Source organism: Molossus molossus, unplaced genomic scaffold (genome assembly GCF_014108415.1).
Source record: "Molossus molossus isolate mMolMol1 unplaced genomic scaffold, mMolMol1.p scaffold_m16_p_16, whole genome shotgun sequence".
Lineage (NCBI taxonomy): Eukaryota > Metazoa > Chordata > Mammalia > Chiroptera > Molossidae > Molossus > Molossus molossus.
In genome coordinates this window covers 40,302,974-40,316,038 of record NW_023425351.1, presented here as the reverse complement: position 1 = coordinate 40,316,038, position 13,065 = coordinate 40,302,974, and the positions used below count along the sequence as shown (strand labels likewise).

The window sequence follows — 13,065 nt, the reverse complement described above, 5'->3', positions numbered from 1 at the left end:
CTAGCATGCTGCTGACCACAATTTCCTAATTTGTTCATTGATTAAATATATGCACAAGCTCATCCTCTTTCTCAGCTCCTTGGGGGGCCATTGCTGGCACAGGTGAAACATTTACTAGGTGTGGTAGATTGCAAAAATGGCTAGAATTGGTTATTTCTCCTTGTATCCACATCCTCTACAATGTCACTTTGTAGCTCTTTCAGAGGTGGAGAATGGGCTAGCTTTAGGACTTGTTTTGACCAATAAAATGTGGTAGGGATGCTGTACCAATTCTAAGCCTAGGCTTTCAGAGGCTTTGCACACTTCTGCTTTCTTAAGATCTCTGCCTCTACCCTGTGAACAAATGGTTGGCCTACCAGAGGAGGAGAGACCATGTGGACCGGAGCCAAGTCTGCCCAGCTGCTCCAGAGATATGACAAAGTCCAGCCAAGGTCAGCAAATCTGCATTCCCAACCTGCAGCTGACCACTGACATGTGCAGGAGCCCATTTAGCCCAGCCGAAATTGCCGACCCACAGGATAATGAGCTAAATAAGTGACTGCTGCTTTTAGCCACTACATTTTGGGGTGGTTTGTTATACAGCATTACTGAGGCAACAGATAACTGATACACCAAGGAGTTGATACCCCTGCTACATTCTCTCTTCTACTTTTGAGAAAATATAACTGTCCTTGATCTCATCCATAATCTTCAACATAGGGCTGGCAGCTTTATAAAACTAGTGTCTGAAGGATTTATTTATGGATGGTTTTCATGACATCACTCCGAAAGCCTTAATAATAAAATTAAAAGCTAATGTTGACAGAACACTGACTACATGCCAAGCAGCAAACACTAAGAGCTATAGATGTGTCAAGCCCTGAAATCCTCACAACAAGCCTATGTGGTAGACTTTTCATTCTATAAATGAGGAAACTGAGGTTCAGCCAAGTTAAATACACTCCCAAGATCTCACAGCGTAGGTGACAGAGAGCGAGTTCACACCAGGCACCTGGACTCCAAAGAGCATGCTCTTAACCAGTGCACCTTGCCTGTCTCCCTGAAGTTAAGTCCCAGGGCCCTGTGTGTGTGCGCGCGCGCATGTGTGTGCACGTGTGCAAGCATGGAGAATGTAGGCGAGCCTGGAAGTAGCTGGCCTTACCTGAGCCTGATGCAGAAGCATAGTCATCGTCATCAATAGGATACACCCCGGAAGCATCTTCAACGGAGCTGTTGTCAAGGTACATGTCTTTATCAGACGTCAGTTCTGCCCTCTGGGAAAGGAAAGAGAAGGGATTCAGGACGGTGAGGAATTGAGCAGTGCTTACTTCTCTTACTCGTCAGGTTTACACGGCAGTGACCAGCCCTCCATCTCCTCTGTTCCTCTGAACCCCCATTTCTGGCCCTGCCCCTCCTCAGGATTCCCTGACAACATGCATCAAGGGCTGGCCACAGACAAGGCCCCCCCAGGGAAGCCTGTGTAGCCTCCAGTAGAATGAGGCTGGCCCAGCGACCTCAGCACCTATCACACGCTTATTTGGTTCTTTTCCACTAAACTTGAGTTTCAGAGGTCCCAGTGGTAGTTCGAAGCCATCTCAGGCATTCACTCTGTCAGTCCCTGTGAAGCTCTCCAACTGGGAAAGCTACCAAGAACTGAAATCATCTGAGACTTCCTTGGGGTGTAGACAAAGGTAGGACGGTGCTTGGGCTACATCATCAAGTGTTGCAGGCCTGGCCACGTTCAGAGCTTGGGCCATGCTTATCACGACAGCCAAGAGCTCCCAGGTGCCTGGGCAGCCGGACCCAGGCAAGTGCCAGGCACGGCACCCTACAAGGAGCAGGGTGGTGAAGCTCAACTGGCAAGGGTGAAAGCCCACCGCGAGCACGCTCTAGGGGTCACTGGCTCAGCAGAGCCTTCACGACAGATGCAAACAGTCCTACACCGCACATTCTTTTTATATTACTGGCACGTGGTAACAGCAAGTCACATGCCGGGTGTGCCGGATCCCTCACTGAGCATACCAGTTCCGCAGCTTCTTAGCTCTTCCTAAGAATTTCCGTTAAAACTCAACCTAATCCTGCCAAAAGAGTAACACGCACGCAGTGAAGGCAGAGGAGACACACTCTTTTCCAAATGGTTTTAGTAAACTGATACTTTACCACCAATAGCTCATAAAAGCCCAGAAACAAACAAAGCAGACTCCCAGTGTCTGAACAATATTTGTGTTTGGAAACAGGTAACTCTCATTATTGTCCTAGTTTTTAAATTCAAATAGAAGGTTGGTTCCTAACAGGAACTAAAAGAGAAATGTTTCCCTTACTACCTTGGCTTTCATCAGATTTCCTCGTAAGATAAAACTTTCTGTTCTGTGACCGGAATCTCTGGGGGTGACAGCAGAGTCGGGCCCTCGACAACACTGCCACTTTATTCTCTCAGGTTTCAGCGGCTGGCTGGGGGTGCTGGAGTATTTTCAACCTGAGCCCATACTCCCCAACGGGCTTCGGTGCCCACGGACAGGCAAGCATGGGAACGCGTTTTATTTGAGCTACCACACCGGCACATTCTGAGAACTGAAACAGGGATTGGGTTCCCAGCGGGCTGGCTTGCACGCATTGAATGACCACCCTGAGCCAAGAGCGTGCTGGAATCTTTCTGCTAGAATGGACAGAGCTTAACTCTGCGATCTGAGGCCATCCTGTGTTACACCGGTTTCCAAGGCTATCACCATTCCAGGCCGTCACTCCCAAGGCTTGTGAAGTGAATCAGGAGCCCTGCATTCCAAGCTCCACAATCAACTTAAATGACCCCTCCTATGCACACAGCTCCTTGGAGGGACTGGACTCAGATTCCTCATCAGTCTGCCCCAGCTCCCGGCAGTCACAATGCCTGGCAGATAGCAGGCGCTCCGTGAATGCTGCTTGGGCTGTATGTGCTCCCCGCTCAAAGCAATCCTTGGTTCTGCTTGGATCAACCTTCGTCCTGTGCACTTCATCTGAGGGCCCTCTCGTCCTTTCTAAATCCTGTCTCCTCCAAAGCAACCTCTGGCTTCTCCAGTCTTTACATGTGCCCTAGCTATAAACTACTATTTTGGATTTTGCAGCATGTGAACAATCTAAGGCGTCAACTCTCACTGTTTATTTAACCATCACGTGTATATTTCTCCTGCCCCTCAGCTGAGTACGACTCACAGGAGGCAGGTCTTCAATGGCCTGTGTATGCTCCCTACCCCTCTCAAAGTGCATTGGGTACTTAGTAAATATTTGTCTCAGGTTTCAGAGTTAACACATGTCACAAGACCTCCAGGGTCCCTAAGGTTAAAATCTCTCACTTCTAAGCCCAAGCGATCATCTGGCCTGTACATGCTGCACTGCATCTAATCAAGTAACTGAAGAGTCTTAAAAGTAAGAGAAAGACTCGGTTTACATACTAGGAACTCATTGGATGACTTTCATTTTCCTCTGGGTTCTGTCAAAAAAGTTTGATGTGGCATGGGTACCACTAAAACATTTCATTCCTGTCTGTAAATTAGACTTATATTCATTAGGTGACCAGTGGTCCAGACTGACACATCTGTCAAAGTAACAGGCAGAGGCTCAGAGATTCTGGCCACCTCACGATTCTCACAATGCAGGCCCATAAGTAGCCTGACAGGCAACTCACTTCCCCAGGACCGGCGGCTCCTTATCAGGAGATGTCAGACCAAATTACGACAAGATGTGGGGTGGAGGTCAGGGCGTGTCTAGAGAAACTGAGCTGCCTTGGTCTGCAGGACGAAAGGGTGGTCCAGGACCGGCAGGATGTTTAATGTGCTTAAAGGCAACTGAAAGTATTTGTTCCCCCATCCCGCAGTGTGGTGCAAGTAATTTTACATCACACTAACAGTCATCTCCGGCTCTGATGTCGGGGGCACCAGGCACATAGGAGGGATAGCTAAAATCTTTCCGGAGAGTCCAATTTAATAATAAGTAGGTCCTTCTCACTTTGTAGCAGATAATGCTCAAAGAATATCTCCAGTATCTTTCCTTGACACAAAAAGATACCTTTCCAAACATGACAACTTCCTTTCTGCGAAGACTCCACACTCTGTTGAAAGGATTTCTGCAGTTCACGTAGCTGGAGAGGAAAATGAATTCTGCAGGAACACTGCCTCAGCATCTCTTGAAAGCCATCAAAAGGGGTGACTTAAGACAACTGCCTTCACCCCTAGGCAACTGTGGTCTGCTTCCTGATGTGGAACACACTGTGAACATGCTCTTGCTGGATGACACAGAGCCACCTGACCCAAGTGACCAGGGAGAAGGGTGCAGAGGCAAGGCTGCCCAGTGCGGAGCAGCCGCCAACGGGAGGATTCACGCACGACGAGGTTGTTTAATTTGGGACCACTGCTGCGAGGAAGTGTTAATACTGTTGGCTAACAGGGCTTGGAGTACAAGCTGCAAGAAAAACAAAGCTGGGCTTTCAGACCTTTCCCCCCTTGGCTGATGCAAGAGGAGCATACAGGAGAGCAAACCTGTTGTGGAAAGCAACTAGGTACAGCGAGGGGAGTCGACAGCAGCCCCAGGCAGAGGTGCCAGCTTCACGCCACGTTCGACGGGAAACTGACGCGCTAAATGGCCCCCGTAGACGAGGCGGTCCTTTCCAGAGGAGCGTGCACTTTTGACTCGGCTTTGGATCCCCACGGTGCCTAGCAGGAAAGCAAGGGACATATCTGTCTCCTAACGAACCCCATCTCTCCTGCTCCAGCGCCAAACTGCAGCGCCTTGATCATCTCGAGCCTGGACCATTACTCTGGCCTCCCTGCTTAGCCACTTGCTCAAGCCTTTGTCTTCGAATCCATGCTCTGCAGAGGGACCCTTCCTAACCATGACCGAACACATCCCTCCCCTTTACTGGCTCCCTATCACCTATAGGACAAAATAAAAACTCCTTAGTCTTGAAAGTTCTTTTACCATGTGGCGTCGCCTGCAATGCCAATGCCAGTTGCTGCCACTTCTACCCAAGCCCCAGACTCCATGACCATTCCACCTGGTGACACCAATCTCCTTTACATAATACCCCTGAGAGGAAATATGCCCCTTTAAGATGGAAAGTTGAAAGCAATGGTGATCTAAGTCCTACATATTGGGGATGAAGAAAACTAGCATTTTGATAAAATGATTCAGCCCAAACGCATATGGTGTTTGTAACAGATAGGAAGAGAAATGTTAATTCAATGCATAAAAGACCATCAAGGGCACTAATCTTGGTTTTAGTAAGAAATATCACAAACCTGTCCATTTTCTCAGCAAAGAAAAGTTGTGAGATAGCAACCAAACAGATCTAATCGCTGGGTTTTTCTCAGGTAGGTAAAGCCCACCTCAAACAACTACCATGCGTCCACCTGCCAGTGTAGAAATCTGTTATTTAGAAATCGAGGTCCTTCCTGAAAGACACACAGCTTCATCTAGTAGATGAATGCCTTCTAAATGCCCTACACGAATGCAACCAATAAGATAAATTAAAGCTCAGAGCAGTAGGTGTTAAATCACTTCATGCTTTAAACTTAGGTTAGTAACAAAATCAGGCAGTGGAAAACCTAACTATTAATGACCACCACTCACCCCTGGACCCAACCTCTGGATAATTAGCCATTGGACACAACAGTAAACTACTCATGTTGCCTGATATTACATTCTGTATCACATCACAGAAAACAACACCCAGATGATGATGCCTCTTAGTTTTAGGATCAAGGCACATCCAGTCCTGATGTAGATTCAAATGTATAATACATTTTATGGTGATTACAAAGTGCCAAACCGGCTGTAACTTTAGCTTATCTTTCCAGAGGTGACATAATAAACTCCTCTATTACTAGCTAACGCATATATTAAATGAAGTAATTTCTCCCACACAGCTCAGAGATGATATACTTGCCCTTATGATGAACTTGCCAATTCTGGGCTCAGTATAGCCCAAAGGAACACATCATCTTAGACTGAGCATGACTAGACATTACAGACATCAAGATCATCTATTTTTAATCAAAAGTTAAGAGCCAGAACACCATGGTGGCAAATTAGCTTAAAACCTTCCAGTCACCCTGGCCAGTTTGGCTCAGCGGTTGAGCGTCGACCTGCGGATCAGAGAGTCCTGGGTTCAGTTCCCACTAGGGGCATGTACCACAAAAAAACAAAACAAAACAAAAAACCTTCCAGTCTAGTTAGTGGCCAACATGGAGCCCAAAGCTGGTTGCTTACTCTGGGTTCTTTCTGCTACACTCTAATGACCCATAAAATGAAGATACCCAGAGCCATTCAGCCTGGGGTTCCCAAGGATTAGCTCGAGCTAACTTAAATGTTTCTTGTGTGCTAGGCATTTTGAGCTAAGTGTATATAAGTTTTATAAACACTGGCACACTTAATCATCTCAACAATCTCCACTGCAGACCAAGGAACTGAGGCTTGCCCAAAGACCTACAGCTCAGATGGGGGAGAGGGGATTCCGGCCCGTCTGAACTTCAGCGTGTGCCCTCAATGAGATTGTGTCTACTTCCCCCTCTCTTTGCTTGTGATTTGCAAATAATCATAACAAGGCCCTGGGAAGAACAGTAATAATAATCAGGTTGAACTCTGCTTGATCCAACACTTTCAAACGCTGGCCATGGAAATTCTACCCCCAGAATATCTATTTAACATCTTTCAGAACTAGAATTCTTGGCATCATAGATGGGAAAATTCTGCGTTAGGAGTTAAGCGTTCTAGCTTAACAGTTTCTTCACTGTCTCACGTCCTGTAAGTTTCCCACGTGGAAAAGGCCTGGAGCCATGCACAGCAAATGCCATTCATTCAGTTTTAGTAACACCTTCTCTCTATGAGGTGTCCCTTCTGAACCAAAGAATAATGGAAGGAACCTTATGTTTATGACTAGAGAAACATACTGTCGTCGTTGAATATATGAGATATGACCGATAAAAAATTTACAAGCAAATATTGTGTTTTTGCATTTACAGACACTTATTTGAAGGATTTGTTTACAGACAACTACCTGATACCTAATCATGGACCAGGCTTACTCTACCATCCTGTATATAATATATTACATACAAAGGCCACGGTCAAAGATGAAGTCATATGCGAAAGAAAATTCTTCATTTTTTTCAAATCCTCACCTGAGGATATTTTTCCATTTATTTTCAGACAGAGTGGGAGGGAGAGATAGAGAAAGAGAGGGAAGCATTGACGTGAGAGAGACATCGACTGGTTGCCTCCCGCACCACCCTGACCAGGGCCGGGGACTGAACCGCAACCGAGGTACGTGCCCTCGGCCAGAATTGAACCCAAGACTCTGGTCTGTGGGTCGACGCTCCAACCGCTATGCCAGACCAGCAAGGGCAATGAAAGAAAATTCTTAAATCCCTACCTAACAAAGGTCTTTAGCTCAGAACTGCTTCAGACATCTATACTAGGTTCTTAATTAACTACATAGAAAGTTAGGTCTTTTCCTTTAAGAAATTCTTCACCACACCATCCTTCCATAGAGTGGGGAATGAACTGAAATCATTTACTGGTGCATATTAGGATAATAAACCCAATTCTGAAAAAAGAAATCAGGTTATATGAAGGCAGAATCACATTTGGGTGTGAAGTGTGAGGTCAAAGGATGACCAGGTTGCTCATAATAATATAAAATCAAAAGAAAAATAAAATTAAAAAAAAATTCAAATCACAGGCAACTGGAGAGAAATACAACTGGTTCCATGAACCTTTGGAAACAAATCAAGGCAGGGCAGATGACAGAATTCCTATGGTGTCTATTTATATTCCTTCAAGTCTGAACCAACCATCTGGAACTCAGAACTGAAGTTGGATTTTTTCTGGTGAGTATCTCACATGGAGTGGACTCTTTCTTATCACTTAGAATGCACATTTCTGGAAGAGGGCCTGGGACCAGGACCAGGTGTTAGGTTTTCTGCATCCCCACCTGGCACCAAAAGCACAGAGGGCGCATTTTTCCTGAAAGGTTGAACCTAACTGTTAAGTCATTTGGTGAAAGGAAATTACCATACTTTTTAAAGAAGTTACCTGGTTACCTCACATCTGGGAAAACTAAATCAATGTTTTCTTACTTGGTCTCTTTAAAAAGGGCAACTGGTACATTTACACATGGAATACTACGCAGCTATAAAAAAGAAGGATCTCTTACCCTTTGAGACAGCACCGAGGGACCTGGAGAGTATTATGCTAAGTGAAATAAGCCAAGTACCACATGATCTCACTTATATGTGGACTCTAATGTACAAAATAAACAGACAAATAAAACAGATACAGAGACACAGAAGTAGGGAACAGACTGACAAACTTCAGAGGGAAGGGGTGCAGGGGGTAGAAAGAGATAAACCAAAGAACTTATATGCATATATGCATAACTCATGGACACAGACAATAGTGAGGTGAAGGTGGGGGAGTGGGAAAAAGGGGGTCAATGGGGGAAAAAGAAGGACATTTAGAATACTTTCAACAACAAAGTTACTTTTTTTTTTTTTAAAGGGGCTCCTGGAATTCAGCCTTCTAACTAACTATGAGAAGGACTGCCAGGAAGATAAGTATGATCTTAGAAGAAATAGCCAACTCATTAAGAATGCCTCCAACGAGCCAGGCACAGCGCTAATCTTTGGAGAACATTTAAATGGCTGAAAAACATTTTAAAAAGCAACACTGAGCTAGTGTACTTAACTGCAGAAATTTTCCTCTTTGTCTAAAAAAAAACAAAAAAACTGAATGTGGTTCAAAGCAGTTAGATTTCCTAGCCAACAAAGCTCAAATAAAATATTTCTTTAATAAAATGCTCAGCACAATAATCAGCATGTTAACAAAAACAACAATAACAAAAATCTTGCCAAAGGATCATTTGGCTCATCTAAATATGTACTTATGATTAAACAGGATCAATATCCTTTTCAGAAAAGGTGCCTCACCGCATGTTTATTGGTGTAGCTGGTGCTTCAGAATTATTTTTCTTCCTATAATATTTGTCCATTGAGTCTACAGAACAGTAACTGGGTTCAATAAACGGGTTTTTGTGTAAATTTAAGTGCCTCTCACATATGATGACCCAGAAGGCCCTGTATGCTTATTTAGCTGAATCCTGCACCCCTCCTCCTCCCCAAAGCATCCTGAGACACAAAACAGCAGGATGCAAGCCCCCCAGTTCCACGTCTCTTTAATCTGGAACTGGGTATCAATGAATAGCCCTAATCACAGACACTCACTGAGAATATGCTCATCTACCAATAATCCCATCACTGGCATATCACCTACAAGCTCCTGTGATCCAAACCCCAGTTTGTTCAAGCCACCATTTCATGAAGTTCTAAGAACCCTTAACTAAATAAATAAACCGAGCAGAAAGAAATCTGAACTCCGCACCCAAATTCTTGACAGACCTTACACTTTGTAACCTAGAGGAATGACAGAGATAACCGGTTAAAAGAAACAATGTTTCACTTAGAGAGAATTTTCACATTATGTCCTTCTGAAAGTTTTGAAATATTTGAATTATAAAATTCAATCAACAGGTTTTTCAAAAGACCCTTCCCGAAACTTTTTTTGGTATGATTAAACAAAAACCAATCTTCTTCCTCTACAATAAGAAAGTCAACTGGTGATGGTTGTGGGGAGGGAGGGTATGTAAAAACAAACAAACAAACAAACAAACAAAACAAAAGCAGAATACCAACAATTCTGTTTGTGGTGTAGGGTTCGGATCCCCATTCCAGGGAGAGGAGAGCAACCTTTGTCTTGAATTCAACTTGTTGGCAGCAAAAACGGGGTTCTCCGAAGCAACGTATATGAAAGCAATGCCTGGGACTTCGAGTGGGATTATGTTGAATATGCATGACACACAAAAGGAAAATGTTCATTACTTACAGATGTGCTCCAAGTCCTGCTTTCTTCCTTTTTTGGAATATCAAACAGAGGGAAGAAGTTTGTGGCCATGTTATTATAAGCAACGATGCCTCTCCACCACTCAAACTAGAATATGCCAGTATTTATTTTGCTATCCATATGACCACAGTTCAGACTAGAGTAAAAATAGAAGCCCTGTGAGTCTAACCTGAAAAGTCCCAAGTGCCGGAGAGGGTCAGTATTAACATATTCTAACTGAAATAACGAGATTCTGTTTCCTGGTGGAGTTTGGCAGGAGAGGAGGGAAAAAAGAGATTTGGAATGTATTTCGAATTCAGAAGAGTTTTGTAAAAACTACCATAATGGAACAGACTCCAAGGCAAGCACAAGAAACCAACAAGCTCTGGTTTGGATTTACGAATTCACTCTAAGGGTTTTTCAGCTGCTGTAATTGTAGGCCCCAAGGCACAGCCACCTTATTCTCCACCCTATATGAGGGCTGACAGATGCCACAGAAAACCTACGGGCCAGGAAAATGGGAAAGATCTTAGGTACAAAGGGTGGACCTGCCCTTCCAGGCTCTGGGCGCGGCGGAGAAAGACCCTGGGCTCCACAGCGGTTGATAAATAGAATTTCCAAGTGAGCCTGTATTGCAGAGGTCTAAGCTAGCACTGAGACTGAATGTTAATACGAATATGGACACTTTACTACTGGCCTGTAAAGAGATGCTTGGACTATTTAATAGGCGCCAACTAACAGAAATTGGCACAAGTCCTTTGGAAAGCACCCTGGTAATGTGTTTTAAGAAAATCTAAAATCTTTTATACCATCTGATCAGATAGTTCAACTCTCAGGAATTGTGCTAAGGAAATATTCGAAAAACAAGAAAAGTTGGAGTGTTTACTACTGCATTGAAGTAAAATCACTGAGTATGTCAATTACTCCTGAATTTTAAAAAAAGAAAAGAAAGATCACTGAGACGGCCTCAAGGCCGACTATGGAGGGTTAGCTATGTGAATTATGTATGACACATGAATTTTCTCAACAGTCATTACAAATCATACACCACAGAGCAACAACAAAATGTTCAGACTACACATTAAATTTAAAAAGCATATGTTGTTTTAATATTTTCTAATATTACTACTCCATTAAAATTTCATATCCATTTGACCAAGCATTGAAATGGGAAGGAAAAACAAAAGAATATGGGTGAGGTTGGCTTGGAATGCTTTCTTTCCTAATTGATATTACTATTACATTAAAAAAAAATACCATACATATGTGCTAAATGTACAGAAAACACAAGATCAAAGAGTCAAGGTCACAAATGACCAAGGACCAGCTTCCAAAAAGTACAAATGACCTCTGAGAACTTAATGATGAATTATTTAACAGTTAATCCAGTCAAACAGAGGTAAGTGCATTATATTTTTAAAAAATCTAAGTGACAAGCATGAACACAATCTTCACACTTCAGGAAAGGGCCACAGAATGACACAACAGTGCTTGGGCCACAAATAATCCATTTTCTCTGAAGTCCCAAAGACAGAGGTCCGGTAAAATGGATATTCAATCACAAGATTCTTGGTTCTAAAATTTCCTGAGTCTAGTTACCCAGCTCATTAGCCACTCTTTCCTTCTGGGTTATGTAAAGCAAGGAAGCCACTCTCTGTCAAGGTGAGGGTGCTGGGTTTCCCAGAGAGCAGTTCCCTTCCTGCTTAGTCCCCAGCAGAGGAGGCCAAGCCAAGCAGCACCGCAGATGTCCCCCACGGCTCCTGGATTTCAGAGCCCTACTGCTACACTAATCTCACGTGTCTGCAAGGGGAGCCTCTCGTTCCGCCCCTCCTTTCAACGATTCCAGAAAACCTTTGGGTTCAGACAGTGCCTACCTAACCACGCACGGCTTTTTCAAAGATGACATTTGCAGTGGGTTCCTTACACTGGAAAGAACCCAATGAGACCACGAATTTCAAAACGAGTCAAGCTCTTCCGAACTTTTCACACTCAAAGCCAAGTCACAGTGGGATTGCACTGTGTGCCCAAAAGATTCTTCGCATTCCTGATACCCACTGGAAAAATACCCTGAATCCGCCCAAGACTAACAGCCCCAGGCCCTGGATTTCTTTCTGCTATATTATAAAGGAACTGTTCTTGACCAAACTTTTTAACCAAGTAAAATAAACAATGAGGGCCAGGCAGCTTGGAAAGAAATGTCTTCCTTGATGGAGGAACCAGGAAAGGATTTAAGGTATTTAGAGTCCATTATGAAATCCATCACTGGCTCTGTGTGACATTCCCCAAGAAATGGGGCCTCCCCCGGGCTGCAGCATGACACTTGAGGCAGGAACATGAGCTCGTAGCCAAAAGGACGGGCTTCCCATGGAGTGTGTATCCAGCCACAGGACCTGTGCCATTTGTGAGCAATTGTGTTTTAGAAAGCGCTTCTGTTGTATCTGAGTAATTTATTTGAAGATAACATGGATGGTCTTGCCAAATGAAGAGGAAAGGAGCCTTCAGTAGTGCCCCCCCCCCCGCCCCACCACCACCAATAAATACTTTATTGGCTGTGTAAATCGACATGTGGCCCAAACCTTCAAAAATCCCAAATATAATCTAATCCATCGCAGCCTCTGTCGTTCTGATCTACCTCCATCAGGATCTCCAGGTGAAGACATTCTGCTGATGGAACCACCTACTCTTATTCTTATGATCTGAGGATGTGGAGGATGAGGAGAAAGAGGAAAATGCAAGATGGAAAAAGTACATGCTCAATTAAAAAATAATATTTAAAAAGCACTTTAGAGAATTTATTATTTATTTATTTATTTAATCCTCACCCAAGGACATTTTTCCATTTTTTTGTTCAGATAGAGCGAGAGGGAGAGAGAGAGACAGAGAAACATCGATATGAAAGGGACACATCGAGCGGCTGCCTCCCGCACGACCCAACCAGGGCCGGGGACAAACTGCAACCAAGGTACATGCCCTTAGCGGGAACCGAACCCGAGTCTCTCAGGACTGCAGGCCGACGCTCTAACCACTGAACAAAACCGGCCAGGGCTAGATAATATATTTAAAAGGAGCATATTATTATTTTTGGGCCCCAAATTAGGGGTGATTCAGTGATAATTAAGTGTTAGTTGAAACACATTAAAAAAAAGAAAAGCAAATAGTTATGAGTCAAAAAAAAAAAAC

General features: G+C 44.0%; 1 protein-coding gene across 1 annotated transcript in view; it reads right to left on the bottom strand.

The window, feature by feature from the left end:
- Window positions 1-13,065, bottom strand: part of SDC2 (syndecan 2) — a 105,574-nt gene that overhangs the window by 16,256 nt on the left and 76,253 nt on the right. The window contains exon 2 of the mRNA XM_036263990.1: window positions 1,142-1,253. Within this exon, the coding sequence (XP_036119883.1) occupies window positions 1,142-1,253 (112 nt within the window). The remainder of the gene's footprint in view (window positions 1-1,141; window positions 1,254-13,065) is intronic.